The sequence below is a fragment of the Scatophagus argus genome, chromosome 13, assembly GCF_020382885.2.
Source record: "Scatophagus argus isolate fScaArg1 chromosome 13, fScaArg1.pri, whole genome shotgun sequence".
NCBI lineage: Eukaryota > Metazoa > Chordata > Actinopteri > Scatophagidae > Scatophagus > Scatophagus argus.
The window spans coordinates 17535714-17556403 of NC_058505.1; the positions used below are offsets into that span (position 1 = coordinate 17535714).

Sequence of the window (20690 nt, forward strand, 5' to 3'; positions counted from 1 at the left end):
CAGGCCAAATATGATGGTAATGATTAATCCCTGGACAATGCCATTAGGAGATAAAATATACCACTCCTTATCTCCTTATTAAGAGATGTTACTAGGCTACCTCTATTACATGTAGACCATTTTGATGAACACTGAGCAACTTGTGAACATTCTGCTCGTCCTTCTTCAACCCCTCCTCTTCTTATGTAGAGGAGGGGTTGGAGGGCAGGGATCAAATCAGCAGACTCTTGAGACAGTACATACTGAGACTCTGCAGTCAGTACTGGGGAACAGTGAACTCTGAATCACAGATCTGTAGTTTGTTCACATTGAAACCAGTAACAAAGAGGGTCAGCTGCTGTTGGAGATGACTGGACTGTCACTGCAGGAACAGAACCATCCACTCTGGGAACTTTTCTTTGTCCTGAGAACTTGAGAGTTACCGGGGAAGTTTGATCCAAGAGGCACAAATATCAGAGGATTTCTACCTCGCCTTGGAGTTAGGTAAGTAAGAGCTCAACAGTGACTGAAGAACATTGACTGACTGATTTAGGAACTGTATGAAAGTCAATGGGATGGTGAGTGGGGCCAAACCCGATGCTTCTCTTAGTAAATAAATAAATAAAAATAAGCCTCCAGGGATGTTTTTCTTGCAGCTCCTTCTTCTTCGAACTGCAACACATTCCGCACAACATATCAAAACAAAGTATATGACTCACCTTAGTGCATGTCTCAGTTTAAATCTTATTATCTTAATAAAACTTGTGTGTCACTAATGAACACATTAAATCAGACCCTTTATATTTTTTTTATAACTACTCACATGGTCCTCTCTAATCATTTTTGTGTCTAGTCTCTAAACTAATAATTAATGTATGAGAATATAATGTTTTTGCAGTGTGTGCCTGCAGATCTTAATTGTGAGTCTAAAGTCAGTTTGTATGGAAACGACAACTGAGTGAGCTAAAGTCTTGTAATAGATAATATAGATAATAGTGGAGTCCAACATCCCTACTAAACAGTGATTTTGTTGTGATATGGTATGATAATATTCCTGTAGTCGCATAACAGGCCTGAACACTGTGCTGCAATCTTTGTGTTTCAGGCCCTCAAAGAGGATAAATTGGACAAAAGTGATATTTACAACCAAAATCCAGGATGAAGATTCATCTCTTCTGCTTGGAGTTACTCCTCTTGGCAGGTCACATCCTTTTGGCCAGTGGGCAGCAGGAGCCAAAGAAACAAGTTCCCCAGGATGCTATTACTGTTACCCAAAGACCCGGGCTCGTAGAGAGAGACATGCAGGGTCCAGTGAGGCCCAACTTCACCATGCCCCGCCGCCGCCTACCTCCAATGTGCACTGGACCCACAGAAATCCGAGACACCTTCAAGTACATCAATACAGTGGTGTCCTGCTTGGTGTTTGTTGTGGGTATTATTGGTAATTCCACTCTGTTGAGAATTATCTATAAGAATAAATGCATGCGTAATGGGCCCAACATCCTGATCGCCAGCCTGGCACTTGGTGACCTACTTCACATCATCATCGGCATTCCCATTAATGTTTACAAGGTGAGTCAAGGTGCAAAATATGGCTGACGAAAATGTTATACCATATAGACCTTGTAGCACATGTATAATGATTTTCTGCTTAACAGTATCTTTATTTCCAGGCTGTTCAAAACTACCTTAGCTTTTCAAGGAATTTTTATTGCTCTCTTGCTCCCATAAAGTGTATTATAATGTTTAAAGTTTTCATTATGAAATTATTGGACTTTAAATCCTTTACGCACACACTTGTTCCTAAAACACGCACATGCAAGCACACACATACACACTCTCAAAAGGGAGCTTCCAAGTAGTTTTAACATGTTATTACTTTACTGGATTTTGAGCCCCTCTATATCCTCTTATACCTCTGGCATGTTATTATCTGTTTGACTTACTTTGTGTGTGCGTGAGTGTGTGTGTGTGTGTGAGAGAGAGAGAGAGAGAGAGAGAGAAGAGACAGAGAGAGGGCAAAGTATCTGTATATTTGGGTAAGGGGGCAAGCATGTTAAAATAACTGGATGTGGTTGCATACCAGAGCAAAGACAGGAGAGACACAGTGGTATGGAGGAGATACAGGACCATATGATTCCAACTGATCTATGCTCACATTCCAGTCACAACCAAATATCGTACAGGTATAGCAGTATTTTGTTGTTAAAGTAGAACCGCTGTACCTCTCTGTATTACAGTGTCTTGACATCAAAAAGAGAAGAAAGACTAAAACCATTAAACTTGAAAAGGTGGAAAAAAAAAAAACAGAAACTGTAAAGTTCAGGTTCATGCATATCTGGCCAGCACAGGATGCCTGAGGCCAAGGAACAGAGCAGAGCCAGAGAATTTGATTCTCCACTCCCTCTCACGGTTTAACTCAGTCATCAACGCTTTTGGTCTCTGTTTCTCTCTCCAGCTCCTGGCGGAGGACTGGCCTTTTGGAGTGACTCTGTGCAAGCTGGTGCCGTTTGTCCAAAAAGCCTCAGTGGGGATCACAGTGTTGAGTCTGTGTGCTTTGAGTATTGACAGGTAAATCTGACCACAACCAGTGGACTCAACTCAAACTCACACTTCCACTCACGTTAGCTCTTATCTTCAGCGATTACAGAAATGCTGTTAGAGCAGTGACTTTTGACCTGACTTTTGGCCTCCTTGTGACTCTGTGCTTTTAACTTTGGTGACTGTCACACATGTCAACCACAGTCAAATTGTCAACTACATTGCAAGCTTGAGATAAGAAGTTTGCATTTCATATTATTTTATTACAGTGTAGTTATTTTAATTTGTTCATAAGATACTCACATAACCTTCACATGTTGCTTTCTATCTGCATGCTGCCAATTAAAATAAAAAAGTAGTTTTGACTGTTTGGATGGGACCAAAACAGGGTTTTTATTATGTTAAGGTTTTAGACATTTTGTCAGACAGCATATCTGCTAACATGAAGTTATTAAAAAAGACACAATACACTCATTCACTTAGTTGTCGCAGTGTTATCAACTTGGTGACTGTCTTGGTAGATTTAAGGATTTTTCAGATCTTCTTAGTGACTTTATTTCTGAAAATGTGACTAGCCACAAATTCTACTTATCCTGATCATCAGGCAAAAGGTGGAAAATATAATATTTTTTAATTCATTCCTGCTATATACATATATATGGTTAATTTGAGCTTCTCTCTTTCTCTCCACTTCTCTGGATTAGGATTTGCCTATAGCTCGCAAATATTTCAAAAGTTAAAAAAAAAAAAAAGTTAAACTAAACTGACCTTCTCCTGTAATGAGTTTTTTTATGTGATTATTTGGCTAAAAATTTTTTTTATCTACCTTTGATATAGTTTAAGGAGAGCTCTCCTTTGCTGCTACTGACCCAACAAATAAACAAAGCAAATAAACTTACGGCATCATCTGTCTACATTTAGTGAATTGTGGAGCTAATACTAATTATTTTCATTGGCAAGAGTTGATTTGCTGAGAATTAATTGATGTCTGTATGGAAAATAAGAAGCAGGAACCAGGAGACGGTTACATTAGCTTAGCACAAAGATGGGAAGCAGTATGAAACAGCTACAGGCTTTGTACAAAGATATAAAATCCACCTACCAGCACTTATCTGTTAACTGAGCTTATCAATTCACACATTATATCTGCTTTGTTTATTGAATACAAAAACAGAATGTTGAAGAGGAGCTGCTTAGTTAAGTTAACTGGCTGCTGGCCTGTCTGTGGAGAGCTGTATGAGAGCTGTCTTCTTGGCTAACTCTCAACAAGACAGTGAATAAATGAATTTCCCGAAACATTTAACTCTTCGTTTAACCTACGTTCATTTGTTGGTTAACTGACTGCACACGTTGGTTCTTCCAGGTATCGTGCCGTGGCCTCGTGGAGCCGTATCAAAGGGATCGGTGTTCCAAAATGGATGGCTATTGAGATAGCGCTGATCTGGATATTATCCATAATCCTGGCTGTGCCAGAGGCAGTAGCCTTCGACATGATCACCATGGACTACAAAGGAGAACACTTGAGGATCTGTTTGCTGCACCCCATGCAGAAAACCGGCTTTATGAGGGTAAGCTGTGACCTACAGACCCTCAGAGGCATAATTCAGTGTGGAGAAAAATAGTGTGTGTTGACACAGTGTAAAACACAGTGGCCTGTTCTCATGCATGTGCACATGGAGATGCAGATGTTTGCACACATACTGACTCATGTATAATGAATATAGTCAAATAGAAAAGCATGGTATATCCTACTCAGTTATTCTCCTGGATGTCAGAAAATACAGCAGCATCTAAATGATGTGTGTGTTCACGTGTCTTCATATAATCATAAAATAACAACAAAGAACAGTTTTAAATCCACTGAGCTACTTTGATATATTGATTTTTGAGTGCAAGTCAGCAGGTCTTAATTTGAGACATACCCTCGAGTCCCTCACTCCAGTCCAGGCCGGACTGGGGATAGGCTCCACCGAATATACTTCTGAAAATGCTTCACCTATAAGTTTAAGCTCTCTTGTGCAGCTGTTTGTGCATTACCCTTGCTGTTTTCCTGTTTTTCTCCGTGTAGTTTTATAAATCAGCAAAGGACTGGTGGCTGTTCAGTGTATATTTCTGCCTGCCTTTGGCCTGCACTGCTATTTTCTACACCCTGATGACCTGTGAGATGCTGAGGAAGAAAAACGGTGTCCAGATCGCCCTCAGTGACCACCTCAAGCAGGTTCAATGATGGCTTTCATCTTACTGATTTGATGAGTGTTTAGGGTTAAAACGTGCCCTATTAAAGCTAAAAACAAATACACAATTTCAACCAACTTTAAGCCAGCCTAAATTAACATTTCAACCTAATTTGTTTTGATTTATGAAAATAAATCTTTTAGCATTATATAAATTTCACCATGGCCCTCTCTGGGCCAAAACTGTCAGTACAAGCTGTTGCTGCTGTGCAGTGATTTATGTGTGTTTGTGTGTGTTCAGCGAAGGGAGGTGGCCAAGACAGTGTTCTGTCTGGTTCTGGTCTTCGCTCTGTGCTGGCTGCCTCTCCACCTCAGCCGTATTCTGAAGCTCACCATCTATGATGAGAAAGATCCAAACCGTTGCGAACTGCTCAGGTATGGAGGAAAATTTATGTCTCAAGGTGCACAAAAAAAAAACAGAGAGAGTAACCAAGACAATTTAGTAGAGAAATGAATCTTCCTTGCGGAGGGAATCGGGAGGAGACTGATGTTTCTCTGCAAACCTTTCAGTTTCTTTTTGGTGTTGGACTACATTGGAATTAACATGGCTTCTGTCAACTCCTGCATAAACCCCATCGCCCTCTACATGGTCAGCAAGCGCTTTAAGAGCTGCTTCAGGGTAAGGTGCAACTTAGTCAACAACATATGCTGCCCTAAAGCGTGCTAATCAATATGTTATGTCTCATTTGTTAAAATCCTTACAAAAAACAAAAGACAACCCATTTAGATTGTACAGGAGGTTATGTGATTGTTTCTTGGCCTGGTGCAAAAACAAATTGTGCTAAGTTAACTGACAGCTGGCAGTTCATACTGAACACACAATCCGTCTCACTACTTTTCCTTCATACTCTAGTCCTGCCTGTGCTGCTGGTGCCTACCGGCAGAGATGCTGATGGATGAGAAGCAGTTGTGTATGAAGCTGAAAGTCACCGAACGAGCCTCTGACCAGAGCAATTCCCGCATGACCAACAAGTCCACTACAGCCTGAGGAGAGGCCTGCAAATGAGAAGGGAGGAGGTATGAGGACAAATAGGTAATTGTTGAAGGTCATTCCCATTCCTGCCTCATCTTCACCAGAATATGACGTCTCCTCCAACGTTTATCATGTGGTTTTGGAAATCAGCCTTCACTGACATGAAACTCCTTTTAAACTAAAACTTTAAACATATACCATTCAGACCCTTTCCAAGAAGAAATAAGCATCTGTGCCCCTCAAAAGCTGTATTCCTGGAAAACAGGGGTGAGATTTGTGAAGCGGAGAAACGTGTGAATAACACCAAGTATCGACAACTGAGATGGGATGGAGCTCAGCACGATCATAACATAAAAAGTGGTGGGGCGGGGGTGGGGGGGTGGACAGCTTGAAAAGACAGCTCATCAGGCTTGTGGCCTGGATAGTGAATGTTACTTTGACTATCTGTACCTTGCAATATGCTCTGCATTGTATGGATTACATTGGAGATTATGCGGAGTGTGATTTTGGCGTTGCTGCAGTTTGGAACAGTTTGAACAGTCAATCTAAAGCTCTTGTTTGAGAATTGTTTGTTTTGTTACACATTTCCTTTGATATGCATGTTTGTACTGAGCATTTGCATACTTTATCACATGTTACATTAGTACTTTTAAATGTATTGTCCGTGTCCTTTTCCCACTAGTTACTGAACTACTGATGTTGTGTGATTTCAGCTGTTTGACCATCCAGCTATTGTATTATAATGTTTAATTCTGGGCCTGTTGATGAGGCTTTATGCGTTTTGTGACTGTACGTGCACCACATTATGTTAATCTAACTCTTTACTCCAAGACCAGACGCAGGAGTTTCTTTTTGCAGTAAATAAAATGGTAAATATCATAAACAAGACACTAGCATGGTGTGTAGTTTTTTCAGAAAAGCATGAATTTTTCTAGCCATTATGTCTGGCGGACGCAGTCATAATCTTTTATGACTATGTTTTAGCTTTGACTGTTGAAGCTTGACTCTCTTTGTGTGTGCGTGTGTGTGTGTGAGAGAGAAAGAGAGCGAGAGAGAGAAGTGTGTGTGTGGGGTTGATTTAGGTGTGACGGCAGGCAGCATCATGTGATGGTGAATGCTAACACAGAACATTACTGTGATCTCTTTATTTTTTTCCTCACTTCTTCACACACACACACACACACAGTTCTGACCTGGGAATGTTCCTTCAGGCTAAACCAGTGTCATGCATGTCACATTAGCTGTCAAAGAAGCTCTCTGTCCTGTGATCTCTCAGCACCCCTCCAAGAATCATCTCTTCATCCACCCTCCTTGCCTTCACTCTCCTTTTCTGCCTGTTTTTCCTTATTTCTTCCCTGCTTTCTGCTCTTATTTCCTTTAACTTTCTCTCTGCATTCCTGTTTTCACTCCTCTCCTTAACTGCTCTGCCTCAGTTCTTCCAACATGGTTTCAAACAATTCAGCATGGTTTGACATTAAATCAAACCCACCGGTGCTGGGAGCAGCCTTCAGTAAAAGAAATCACATTCAGTACATTCCTCCTTTGATTATCTTCTTTTCTACTCCCAGCGGAGGTTACACAGATGTATCTGCTTGTGGATACAGGCATTCATCCTTTGCAATGTGATGGATTATCCTCTAAGATCATGACTACAAAAGAAAGTAGCCATAGAACATTGCAAAGAAAGTTTATGCTGTTCACAGAGCTTCTCACTGAACAGTCTATAAATCAAATGTTAAATTGCTCATGGTCAATGCAGAATTTCATATTTTGCCCTGTAAAACTTGTGTTTGAAATTTAAATTCACCCCAGCAGCCTTGATTTATGGTAATTTAAGAAGCAGTGTGAACTCTTATAATCTATGCAAGCACACTGTGCAGGGGTTTGAAAGAATCAGCCTACTAGAACTGGTAGTTAACACAATACTTTATTTGTTTACTTTGCTCTTCATAGGGATTGAATAAACTAGACATAATGTGTTAATTAGGAAGTCCTGTGGGTTACATTTGTTATCTTTGCTTAGATAGCCAGGGCAGGTGGTGCAGTGGTTAGCACTGTCGCCTCACAGCAGGTTCCAGGTTCGAATTGCGGTCTGGGCCCTTCTGTGCGGACTCTGCATGTTCTCCCTGTGCCTGCGTGGGTTTTCTCCACACAATCCCAAAAAACGTGCACATAAGGTTGATTGGATGCTCTACATTGCCCCTTTGTGTGTTGACCCTGCGATTGACTGGCGACCAGTCCAGGATGTACATCGCCCATAGTCAGCTGGAATAGGCTCCAGCTCCCCCTGCAACCCTGATGGATAAGCTTTGTAGAAAATGGATGGATGGATGGATAGAGCCAGACTAGCCTTTAAACTAAGATAAGCTAGCCCTCTCCCAAATGTAGCTTTGTGTTTAGTGGTAAGTAACAAGTTTATTCTTATTGCTCCTGTGTATAGACAAGACTTGGTTTTCTGTCATTCATCCCTTTCTTCATACTTGCAACACTTCTATTGCTACTGGGAGCCAGAAAACAGATGAAAACCTGCGGCAGATTGATGCCAAAAGGTTAATTAGCAAGAGTGCCCTGTTTAACTATAAAAACTAATATAAACTCTTGTTAGTTGCATTATGTGGGCTCTCCTTTACACTCAAAAAAGAAAAACAATGTGGGCTTTACTTACTGCAGTGAACTCTGCTTGCAACACTGACCTTAAGTCTGTCTCAGTACACACACACACGCACACACAGTCTCTCCAAGCACAAACACAAACATACATACAGAACATTTGGACACCCCACAGGCACAAACACACCCACACTGTTTGTGTTCTCCTCCACACAGCTTTAGAGGCCAACACAAATCGCTGGAGCACAGCTGGATCGGAGGGTTGATAGTTTTGGGTTCTGGGTCTCAGGGATTGTGCCGTGAACAGGTTGGGCACCACTTTGTTCTCTTTTTCTCCAAACATTCTTTCGTTATTTTTTATCCCAACAATCCACCATTTTGCATATGCACTCAGCACGCTCAGCAGACATATGCAGGCAAATTCAGATACAGTTAGCAGCAATCACATGAACATGATGTTTGACTTAACTTTCACATAGTTGAGCGGCAGTGCTTCTTTTCTTAACCTTTTGGTTTGCATATTGAATAATCCTGCATGACAAACCTTTTGAGACATCAGTATGCAAACACAAACCTCAGACACATATACCTTTCTCCGTTATCCAGGGCCTTCTTTGGTTGTCACCTGTGTCTTTTGATCTCACCTGAATTCACTGCGTCTGACAGAAATGTGATAATTCAAAAGCATATGCACAGTTCTTGATGAATAAGACTTGCTGGCTTCCTTCTTAGGTTTAGAATGTTTATTCTGGATTGACAGCACAATGAGGAGAGCTTTCAGTCTGGCAGAGCTTCTACCAACATTTGGGAAGAACAAAGAAAACATGCTTTCATTGCGAGTGTGAAAGCATGTGTGTATGTGTGTCTGTGAGTGCTTCAGCCATGGAATTACTTCAAGGGGAAAATGTTGAACCTAGCTCAAACTAAGACCTTCATGCTGTCTATGAGAACACAAAACAAAGATATGTGAGCCGGAGTCTCCATACGCATGTGAGTGTGCGCAGGTGTGTAAATGTATTCTGTAATTTTTTGTTTAATTTGATGTGCTGCTGTAGGTCACACGCCACTGGTTTCACATGTCAAGAAATGGCTGGTGAGTGATAGAAAAACAACATCATCAGTCATTTTGACAGATGTACAAATGTCATACACTTGAATACATACATAGACAGCACACACACACACACACACACACACACACACACACACACAGTGTAATAGCATAAGGTGAGCAGACGTGGGCAGCAGAAGGAATTCATCAGACTGACGTACCGTGGAAGCATTTCTTTCATCTATTACCCCCTCTGCTTTACATCAGAGGGACATTCAAACTTTCTGCCACTGTCCTGTTTATGTTGCTCCCCTTTCCCGCTTGTCTGATAATGTGACAATAAATCTATGGGGCCAGAGTACGAGATAAAGAATGATTTATCAGCCACAGAAACATATATGTTGTGCAGGTTGGCCAGAGCCAGATACTACAAACACGACACCTGTCAACAGGTAGGTTAGGCCAGGTAAAAGTGCAGATGACTGTCGTTTGTCACTGAAAAAAAGAAACTCCCCACAACATGTAAAAATAATACAACAGTGTTAAATCCATATAATAGCATGCATGCATGTGTGCAAGCTCATCAGACCTATGACTTGTTTGTGATTATTACATAAACTGAAAATAATGTTTGTACTGAGATTCACTGGATTATTAAATCAATAACTTCTCAATAACAATACCATTCTACCTCACACATACATGTACACACATAAACCCTAAACCTCTGCTAATTTATCAAAACATTACGGGCGTTAACCTCAGTTTTGGGCCAAACCAACACATTCTTGAAACTGCTTGGTGTTGCACAAATGGGGGGAAAAAATGAGAAAGAAAAAAAGAACTAAAGGAATGAGGGAGAAGTATGATTTATTCTGCCTTATCACTCCATCACCACCCACTGATATGCATAATAAGAATCAGATGAAAGGTAAAGAATGTTCTTTACACATACCTAAAAGATGCAAACATCACAAAAACCTATACATTTGTAGTAAGTGACTATAAGACTATTTCTACTCACAGACCACGTCATGCTCATCAGTGTGACTAAATAAAGTTCTTACAACAGCAAAGAAAACATATTTAATGCTTGTTTCTCTTGTATGAAGCTCAGAGAAACGGGAGTTATGCAACCATTACAGCGGTGACAGTAAACAGAGACAGCGTGCCTGGGTGCAGAGGGCCAAGTTCTCATGAGAGAGCAGATGATTTACAAGGAACAGTGGTGTCAGTGATCACATAGCCTGTAATAGACCCTCGAGTATCACTGCACCACACTCAGGGATGGATGGCCATATAAGGCCAATTTGTTGTTTATTTTAAAAAAGACAGAGGAAGGAAAGGAAGAAGAGGGATCACTCACGCTTGTTATTAAGGCTGTTGTACAGAGTTTTACCACTAGGGAGCATCAGGGATTGGATAAAGACACACTTCTCTTTTACTTCATATGTCTCTCTTCCTTTCTGGTTTTCCACAAGCCATTTTTGTGTCTGTATTTGTTGTCTCTGTTTTTGAAGCCGGAAGTGACAGCAACTGCAAGGCATCAAACAGAACTTCATAATGCAGTGTAGTGGATGCTGACGTAATGATATAATATGACATTTAGTGAGATCATCACACACATATGCACCGGCTGTCCACCTTCACATAAAACACTCGGCTGTTTGCAGATAGGTTGGCTCGATCTCTGCTGCTTTACATTGCAAATACGCCCGTGTTTACACTTGCTCCAGACTGACAATGGTCACTATGGGTTACCTTGACTCACAACACAGGTAACCAATCAGAACTCACGGGGGGGGGGGCAGTTCTCTGGAAAAAAAAAGAGGAAGCAATGACAGAGAAGGGCTGAAGGGTAGAAGAAGAAGAAGAAGAAAAATCAACACGATACACACAGATCTGAAACCTGTGTAGCATGTTCCTGGGTGAGTGGTAATTCGCAAGAGGAAACTGATCCCAGGTCTGTAAGCAGATGAAGGCACTCTGCCAAAGGGGATGAGAACAACTTCCGTTTCTCTTCTGGATCCTCCAGGCAGCTGCTGGTCTGTCCCATAGAGACACAAGCTATAAACACAAGGTAAGCCCACTGTTTTGTCTTCCATGTAGCAGGTCTACATCTCTGTATCATGGCAAATAAGCCATGAAACAAATGAAAATAATGCTAGTAGCTCTTTGGGCAATTGGACGTTGCACTACATGTGCTGAAGAGAAAGTGAAAGTGTTTTTCAGAGAGCGTGTGAGGTACTCAGTGTGGCTGTTCGACGCAGTTTAAACTCCCTGCCAGAAATGTTTATTAGAAAATGTGTATAAAAACACTGTATAGTGTATAACTTACTTTAAATGACAGCTACATCAAACAGACAAAGGCACAGCAGGAAGGTTGTAAAAACAGAGGTGTGCTGTGAAAACCTCCAACATTCCCCAATTCCCTATCTCCTCCCCTTCACACACACACATACAGAAACACACACACACACACACACATACACACTATATTTCACTGTGTACATTTAACAGGACCCGGTTACCCCAAGCAACAAGAGGGACTTATCAGCTGCTCCCTCACTTGCCATACTGTTATCAGCCTGGCCTAGTTCACACAAACACGCTCTGTACGACTTTCTGTCAAACACAGCCGCACTCTTTCTATCTCAGTCTCTGACTCGCTCTCGCACACATGCACACACAAACTGGGGAATGAATGTTATGGGGGCTTATCAGTGTCCTTAGGGCCCTGGCAGCCACTTCACAGACTCAGATCCCAGTGCCGAGGCCACAGAGACAAACCTATGTGACCAGAGTACTGATGAACACAGGCTCTGTGCTGTTAGAGATGTTCTCTATAGAAGTGGCAGGCTGCAGGGCACACTGACAACCAACATATACACATGGCACAATGGCAGACAGTGGTGGCTACCACTCGAAGAAGGAAAAACTGCACGAATCCAGATGTTTTTGTCTGCGAACTCTCACTGTCCTGTTCACTTCAACAAAACACAAAATCCAAGCTGCATTTTTCATCCTTTGTACTATGTATACTGACACTAAAATAAGCATGTTTGATTTCCAGGTTAGGAAGTGCAGAGTAGCCGTTAATTAATTATATTCAACTTGCACTACAACTTTTGCATGTATGTACGTATAAGTATATGATATATTAGGTTATTAGTTTATTTAACAGGATTTAGATTAAATATATCTCTCTACATTTTCTTACACAGTAGTGAATGAGCGTAAAAATACCCATGATATCATCCCACAGCTCAATTTGAACATTGTTCATCTTTCAAATTGTTTGTTTTGGCTGACCAACAAGCTAAAAGAAAACGTATTCAACTTACTATTAGAAAAATATTATTCACATCAGCATAAATATTCACATTTAAGATGCTGGAACCACAATTGCTGATATTTTTGCTTAAAAGTGATTTAAACAATTAATTGTTTATGCACAGTGTTTTTAATTATGATCCTTATTCTCCCCTGTAATCACCCTTTGCATGAAGAACATTATTTTTTAAAAAAGGGGTTTTTTTTGCACCTCCTTCGATTTTACTCCCTCAAGAAGTAAGTGATCCTGAACTTCATTCATGTCCTACATAAATCATTGAACGCCAAACAACTGCACACATCAGAGGAAGTCAAAAACGAGACGGCCATTTCTGGCAGAGATGTTGGCAGCGGTCTGGCACAGAAACTCAGGAAGCGGTGCCTCCTAACTGAGCTGTGCTTCCTGTGTGATAACTGACCCAAACATGTTGTACCTCTATCACACACACACATAAAAACAAAGAAGCGCGCTCACATTCTCTCCCTCCCTTTGGCATCTGGGTAAACTGTGAGACTACCAAAATGGTTTTAACAAAACTGAGGATTAATTGGATTAAAATGTAGGCGCACAACTATTTTATTCAATTCCTAAGAAGAGATTTGTTCACAGCAGGAGATCTATTGTAAGTAAATCCTAAATGCTGGCTTGATCTTTAGCAGAAAGAAGCTGAAGGTGAGTGCAGGTGTTTACAGCTTAAATCTCAGACAGCTGTGAGGGGGAGGCCGCTGTGCAGGCAACAGAAGAGAATAAATTCACTCGACATTTAACTTTAAGCCCAGAAATGTTTAAAAATGAACAACGGGGGTTAGGGATGGTCAGGGAAACAAGAGAAAAGAACTGGGATCAAGAGATTAAGAGGGAGTAGAGGAGTTGGTTTTGCATTTTGTTCTGAATGTCCCTTCACAGTCATGTTGTAAAGAATGTGCATGGAACGCCCCTGAAACCTTGAACATTGTGTAAAGACATGATGTTTCAAGTTCAACACCAACTGCCTCCCCCCTACTCATACCACACACACACACAGGCACACATTGCAGCCCAAATGCTTCCTTCCTGTTGCTAGTTTAGCCTCTTTGAGAAGCAAGATAAGAGAACAGAATGAGATATTTGAAAGAGGGAAGCAAAATGTGCTGTTTTTTTTCTCAGATCACAGTAACTGCTTCTTTCTTTAGTTGGACTTTTTCATGCAAAAGTCTAACCGGTTACCACCTGATATTCTCTGCAGGTGTCGTTCCCTGTGTTTTGCCTCTAACGGCTCTCCACCCCCCCCCACCACCACCAACATGTGCATTTACTCTTGTTTCTCTCTGTTCTTCTCTGACAGGTTCAGTCAGACCACAGGACAGCTCAGCAGCCCCCACTTCCTCATCGAGAGTCGAAGCAGAGCGAGTGAACATGAGTTTCCTGTGACGCCTCTGTGTCTCTGGTCAATTGGTATACTCATATCACTCTGCCACTGTTGAGTTGTGGTGCATGGAAAGAGACCAAACCTCATCGTATGTATTGGGTAGAAACTCTTTGGTAGATCTACACTGACAGCCAATTGTTGTTCATCTGAAGACTCACTCCAAAAACCGAGATCTGTTTGGGCACACACACTGGACCTGTGAAGTTATTGACAGTGTTCGGAGGAAAGCTGTGATGCTGTTTTCGCACAGTTAAGATCGTGTGTGGTTCTGGGATATTCAGCCATGCTTCAGCAGTCAGAGCTCATCTTTGACTTTGCCAGTGACCATGTCAACATGTCACAGGTAAGTAAATGTTGAGCAGTGCCAAATTTCTTTGTACGTGTTGAAACAGTGCTGGCGTGTGATGCAGCACACAATTCTGAGAAATCTGATGAATTGTAATCTAATCTAATTTTCTTTGTGCGCGTTGCAGTTGGGAGGTTGTTTGGACTACCCTGCAGTGATTGTGGAGCAGGTTCCCCATCCACAAATGCTATCATATGCAAGTCTAGCGGCGTGTGAGCAGTCTCATACAGAGGAGGATCAGCAGCACTTTTTCAAAGGTCAGTGCGTACAACACACACACACACACACACACGCAACACACTTTGTTCACCTGACACATTCACGTGTTATTTCTGAAGCTCTGTCACGCAGAAGTCTACTCTAAGGATTACGTAAGGGTCGGACTTAAGTTAGTTTTTATTTTGTCTTCCCAAAGAAATGTCAGACGAGGTAGCGAACTTAATACTAAGCGCATGCGCAGTCGCTCCCCTCGCACATGGACCACCCCTCGCAAAATTTCAGGAAGTGAAACAAAACATTCCTGGCTCGTGCCTGGCAAAGACAGTTAATGAATCATATTAGGATGTAGACGTGGTCGGTCCGGGCTACGGCACATGTGTTATAGCTTGTTCGTCGTCAGTGCTGGAAATTAAAAGTAAGTTATATCAATGTATCGCGTTGTTCTTCCGACAGTATTATGGTCGGGGCGAGACGTTGAAGTTGGGGGGCACGGCGAGGCTTGGTTAACTTAGCTAACGGCAACTTCAAGACAAAAGCAACACTCGCAGACAATTGAGGATTTTTCATTTCACAACTACAACCATACTGGGACAGTGACTTGCCTGCTGTGTTTCATTAAACATAGTGTCTTGTTTTGACGGGTCATTTGCTGGCTTTCTCGGCGGCAGAGTGTGTTTGAACCCGTGACAAACAGCTGTTAGCTTGCAGATGTTTTCTAGTTCACTGCTTCACAGCCTGATCAAGTCACAGACCTGAGCGCAAACCATTAGACTCCCTTTGATAATAATTTTCCTCCAAGGTATGGCAACATGTATGCACATAGGAGTAATATATTTCAAAAGCCTGTAGCTGCCCGTATTGTTTGTGTGGCGGTAATAGCACTGTAAGCAATGAAACACCGGTCAGGTATAAGCTTGTATTCTAGATCTAGATATTTAAAGGTTACTCTGTTGTTTGGAGCTAAGGACAGATAACTGATAAACATGTTGCTCAGTCGTCTGTTTGAAAAACAATGTTTACCTAAACTGAAATAAACATTTTTTTCTCTTTTAAGTTCGGTTTAGTGATCTTGAACTGGCATACTCCTGCAAATACTAAGGCCTACCTGGAAAGATTGTGGAGTAGGTAATCTAGAGATATCTGATCTATTTATTACCCTAGCTATCAGTGATGCTCCTGCTACAATAGGCCAAGTACACAGGGTCAATTGTAAAAAAAACAAGAAATGGTTGTCTCAGGTGGCACAGTAGTGCAGTGTTTAGCACCTTCACCTCACAGTAAGAGGGTTCCAGGTTTGAATCCCGGTCTGGGCCTTTCTGTCTGGAGTTTGCATATTCTCCCTGTGCCTGCGTTGGGTTTTTTTTTCCAGGTTCCTCCCACGGTCCCAAAAACATGTACATTAGGTCAACTGGCTACTCTGCATTGCCCCTAGTTGTGAATGTGTGCGTGTGGTTGCCTGTCTTTGTGTGTTGGGAACTTGATTGACTGCCAACCAGTCCAGATTGTACCCCACCTCCCTTGCCTAGAGTCAGCTGGGATAGGCTCCAGCCATCCATCCAACCATCCATTTACTATACCGCTTGGTATAGTAAATGGGCGGTTGAGTGATCCAGTGGCTGCCACTTCAGGTGGTAGTGGAATAAAGTGCATACATGACTGAACTCACTGGGAAAGAAACCCAAACATTGAAAGTTGCTGGATCGCTGTGTCTCGTATGAATTCATATGTACAGCAAAGGTTTTCTCTGTAAGGAATTACTGTTGGACAATTCCAGGAAAGCCCATCCCATGTTGAGGTGATGAGACAATGAGGGGTTACTTGAATGCATCTGACAGGGCAAAGGGGGCATGTCAGATGAAGAAGGTTGAGAACCACTGTTTGCAATTTCAGAGACGGGTAGTGTGACTTTCATTTGAGGTGTTCCCAGCTAGAGGTGGGGGAGAAGGACGTCTGTAGATTTATGTTACATGATCAATATATCATGGTAAAATATATTATCTGGAAAACCCATTAAGAACATGTTGATGGATAAACAGTCAGGAATGCCTTGGTTAGGCTAGTCCAGTAAATGAAATGCCTGAAGTATCCCGACCCTTCATCACATTGACGCCCTCCTCCAGCTACTGAAAAAGTGTTTTTATATGTTACCCCCTTCTCTGTGGCCTGTAGTGGAGCCATGTGAAAGTGGAGAGGAGGAGACCATGGAAACACTTGTTGCTGCTGACTCACTTCTCAACATGGACTGCCCTGATGCCCTCTCTCTGGAACAGCACTACTGTAAGCCAACACATACCTGAATTTATGCTACTCACATGCACACTAAAAGAGTGAAGCTGCCCCAGATGTAGGTCTGCAAGATGTTATTTTTAGACGTAGTGGTCATAGTGCTGTTCTCTTTAATTAAATCTGTTTATGCGTCCCTGTAGCCCAGACCTTTTTATCGTCACTGGGTGATGTCATCACTACGCCTGTTACCCAGGTGACTGTATCGGCAGAGGGGATTGTGGGAGCTGTTGACCAGCCACAATGGACCTCATTACACACAAAGAAGTCTGCGGCACAGCCGCAGTCCAAGAAGAGAGGTCAGTCATTTAAAATCAGCTGATCTAAAACTAAATAGATTATGTCTTGTGTGATTATATTAAATACTTTGAAAATGACCTGCTTTTATTCTTCAACTACTCAGGGAGAAAACCTCGACATAGAAGGGCAGAGTCTCCCACACCAGAAATTATAGTGAAGAAGGACAAATACAACAAAGGTATTGTCACGCATGCCAAAATCACTCAGGCCTCTTTCAGACATTCACCTCATTATGTCAGTGTAGGTGCCATGTATGAAAAAGCTCCAGAGTCACCTTTACATAAAACTCAAAATGTCATTCTCACTACATCAGACATAGTAACATTTCCATAACACTCGTAGAACCGTGCAAGTCTGTCCGGTATGCTCTCTGAAGAGCAGCTGTAATTAATCGCTTAATTATAATCTTTTGTACAAAAAAAATGATTTGACAGCGTGTGTGCAGATCCATGAAACATAGTGAATAAGCAAAATTTAAGATGCACTCCCTCTGTACATTTTTTGTGTATTAGGAATGAATATCCAGAAAAATGCGTTACATACAGCCTGTTAGCAATTAGGCATTAAACATGCGTCTCAATGTCTTATACTTGTGTGCTAATGTCATTAATGCAGCCTGTGGAGAACAGAGAACACTCTTCTAGCTAAATAAAGTACCAGCACTAAAACCTTAAGAAACATTGATTTAGTTCTCCCCTGCATCTGAATGAAAAGAAGCCATTTCTTTAATAGATCAATGCAGATAGCAGTGTTAATATTTCAGTTCTGAAAAGGGCCTTGGATGGATGGATCACAGGGGATCAGTCACTTTTGCAACACTGCCTTCACTGAAGTCATTTTCCGTGTTGTTTCTTTGTCTTTCCTTTTCCGTCATGTTTCCTGTGTTTGTGCTTCAGGAGGGAACACACTGTACCTGTGGCAGTTCCTGATGGAGTTGTTGCAGGACCGACAGGTCTGCCCCCGCTACATTAAATGGACTAACCCCCATGCAGGAATCTTCAAGTTGGTCAACTCAAAAGCAGTGGCCAGACTCTGGGGCAAACACAAGAACAAGCCAGATATGAATTATGAGACAATGGGCAGAGCACTCAGGTACACTGCAAACAGAGAGCTGAAGTCATGGTCATATCCGTACTTTAAGAAAATATATGAGCAGATGCATGATCTGCTTTGTTAACACTGTACCTTTGTGTTCATGTAGGTACTACTACCAAAGAGGCATACTGAATAAGGTTGAAGGCCAGCGTCTTGTCTACCAGTTCACCTCTCTGCCCAAAGACATGATTTATATCACAGATGGAGATGGCACAAAAGAGGAAGAAGATTATGACGACAATAGTGGCAATGATGAAGGTGTGAGTGATGATTCTGATGACAGCACAATACCTTCTAGTGACCACTCAGTGGAAGAGGAAGATTCACACCCAACACAGAAGAAAGTGTCGTCCGGCTCTGGCCGACCGCAAGCTCCTCAGCGGACCAAGCCATCTCCCGGGCCCTCAGGTCAGCGCGACACTGTCCTGCGACCTGCCAGCACCAGCTTGATCCAGGAGCAGCATTTGCCTATTGTGTCTGCTGAGATGCTGCGGACTCTCCAGAACCTGCCAAAGGTCCAGTCCCTGCAGCCAGCGGGTCACGCCTCGGTCTTCAGAACGGCTCAGCTTCTTGGGAGTCTGTGTGAGCGACAGGCTGCTGCTGAGGTGGCTGTAGATAGCAGTGGTGCGCAGGAGACACCTGATGAAAAGTCACACCCAGGACAGAAAAATTCACAAGTGGAGAGGCCACAGCTGGTGCCGCTGACTGGCTCGGGCCATTAAAAAGGCCAGTAACCAAACACATGCGTGTGCATACACTCCACTGACTCAGGACCAGCTACAGAGCTGCACTTTGCTGTGTCAATTCACATCAGGCCCTCTCGTTTTCCCTAGAGTGTGTAAGAGTGGGAGTACTGATCTAGGAATATTTTTGTATTATACATTATATTATGAATTTGTAACAAAAGTAATTCTAGATCAGTATTTCCTCCCCTGATGTCTGCTTTTAAGGGAAATTGGCAGGACCCAAAATCTCACAGCACTCACCAGGTTAATTTCTAAGACGAGGCAGACTTTAAAAGCTCATGTCCTTTATATCAGCCTTCTGTCACCAAAAATAGACATGCACTGGAACTTACAGCCTCTCTGCACCTTGTGCAGACACTCCCTCTGCTAGTACTTCACCTCCATCAACATGAAGCAAATGATGTGATCAGCACACTGCCTTCCTTCTCTGCCGTTACTCTTGCGCTTTCCCTACTCTGTTTTTTTTTTTTTTACTCGCTCATGCTGAATCATTCCTCTGCCTTGAAAATGGCTTTGCACTAATGTTTACTTCTGCTGTATGTTTCTTCTCTAAGTGCCTGAAGATCTCAGTCCATCCCATCCCTGCTTCCTCTGTTTCTGGTAAATGAGGTTAATGAGGGAAACATTCCATGTTATTATTATTATTTTTTTAAGATTACTGAATTACATTTGTGTTGTGAAACATTGAAAATAAGGGATCACTGTTATTTGTAGAGTAGTTGTTCAGCACTGCTGCTGTTTAGTTGTTAAACCTGCACAGTGGACCTTCCTTTTGTTGACAATCACCAGTGAAATGGTCTTGTAGCCTTTCTTATTTCACTACATTTCCTCTTGTAGAGTCATACAGCTACTATTTAGTCTTTCTGCTGTGCACACATTCTGTTTATTTTTTAAACATATATAAATGCATACAGTATATGAACCTCTAAAGCTTTGATATCTGTAAGTGTTGTGTGTTACATGCTGTATGTTTGTGAACATGCTTGACTTTGTGCCTTGTTGCCATTTTCTCCCTCAGGGTTGTAAAAATTAGTTTTACTGCACAGACTGTATACTCTATGCAAAGAGTAAAACAGCTGGCCCTTTATTACAAAGTAATGCTAAGTTCAGTGTTTTCAGTTGATCATAGTTTAACCTCACAAAGCCTGGTCATAACTTTCCCCTCACTCCAAATGAAAACTGAGCTTGTAAGATTTAGACAGGCTTCAGTGAGGTTAAACATGGTTTAGGAGAAACTTATAACCGTGCCTTTGCCCCCAGGGAACCCTATGCAAAACTGTTTTCACTTTATTACGGAGTAAACGATTTATTTGGAATCCCCTTTGTTTTCTGGAGATCTCTCAGTACTGTATATTTTACTGATATGGATTTGTAAGCTTGTAACAGGGGGAGAGATGGAGTTTCTGTTGCTTTATTTTGATGCGTTTGCTTTTGTGCAGTTCAGAGATGTTGAAAAGATAATGGTCTATTATAAGAAATAAACAAAATTTTATCATCGTGTTGGGTTCATCCTCACTCATTTATTTACCCACATTTAATCTACCAGTATTCATTTTCTGTACACAAAGACA

At 41.8% G+C, this 20690-nt stretch overlaps 2 protein-coding genes across 3 annotated transcripts; both read left to right on the plus strand.

The window, feature by feature from the left end:
* Nucleotides 1–233: 233 nt before the first annotated feature.
* On the plus strand, nucleotides 234–6609 carry ednrba (endothelin receptor Ba). The gene is made up of 8 exons (XM_046409488.1): nucleotides 234–483; nucleotides 1085–1551; nucleotides 2438–2550; nucleotides 3884–4088; nucleotides 4589–4738; nucleotides 4996–5129; nucleotides 5265–5373; nucleotides 5608–6609. The coding sequence occupies exons 2-8, from the start codon at nucleotides 1138–1140 to the stop codon at nucleotides 5740–5742; spliced, it is 1260 nt and encodes a 419-aa protein (XP_046265444.1). The 5' UTR covers nucleotides 234–483; nucleotides 1085–1137; the 3' UTR covers nucleotides 5743–6609.
* A 4621-nt stretch (nucleotides 6610–11230) lies between these two features.
* LOC124069777 (ETS-related transcription factor Elf-1-like) lies at nucleotides 11231–20617 on the plus strand. Of its 2 annotated transcripts, XM_046409205.1 has the most exons (8): nucleotides 11231–11468; nucleotides 14047–14473; nucleotides 14604–14733; nucleotides 16865–16972; nucleotides 17122–17277; nucleotides 17382–17456; nucleotides 18175–18370; nucleotides 18480–20617. In XM_046409205.1, exons 2-8 carry the CDS (start codon nucleotides 14414–14416, stop codon nucleotides 19093–19095), a joined length of 1341 nt encoding a protein of 446 aa, XP_046265161.1. In that variant the 5' UTR covers nucleotides 11231–11468; nucleotides 14047–14413; the 3' UTR covers nucleotides 19096–20617. The 2 variants fall into 2 exon arrangements, with proteins under 2 accessions (XP_046265161.1, XP_046265162.1); XM_046409206.1 differs by lacking the exons at nucleotides 11231–11468; nucleotides 14047–14473; nucleotides 14604–14733 and adding an exon at nucleotides 14787–15110.
* The last annotated feature ends 73 nt before the right edge of the window (nucleotides 20618–20690 follow it).

Coding starts and splice junctions, on each gene's coding strand:
- ednrba (XM_046409488.1), top strand. CDS start 1,138: ATGAAGATTCATCTCTTCTGCTTGGAGTTACTCCTCTTGGCAGGTCAC. Junction 4,739..4,995: donor TCAGTGACCACCTCAAGCAG/GTTCAATGATGG, acceptor GTGTGTGTTCAG/CGAAGGGAGGTGGCCAAGAC. Junction 5,130..5,264: donor AACCGTTGCGAACTGCTCAG/GTATGGAGGAAA, acceptor CAAACCTTTCAG/TTTCTTTTTGGTGTTGGACT.
- LOC124069777 (XM_046409205.1), top strand. CDS start 14,414: ATGCTTCAGCAGTCAGAGCTCATCTTTGACTTTGCCAGTGACCATGTC. Junction 14,734..16,864: donor TCAGCAGCACTTTTTCAAAG/GTCAGTGCGTAC, acceptor TGTGGCCTGTAG/TGGAGCCATGTGAAAGTGGA. Junction 16,973..17,121: donor CTCTCTGGAACAGCACTACT/GTAAGCCAACAC, acceptor GCGTCCCTGTAG/CCCAGACCTTTTTATCGTCA.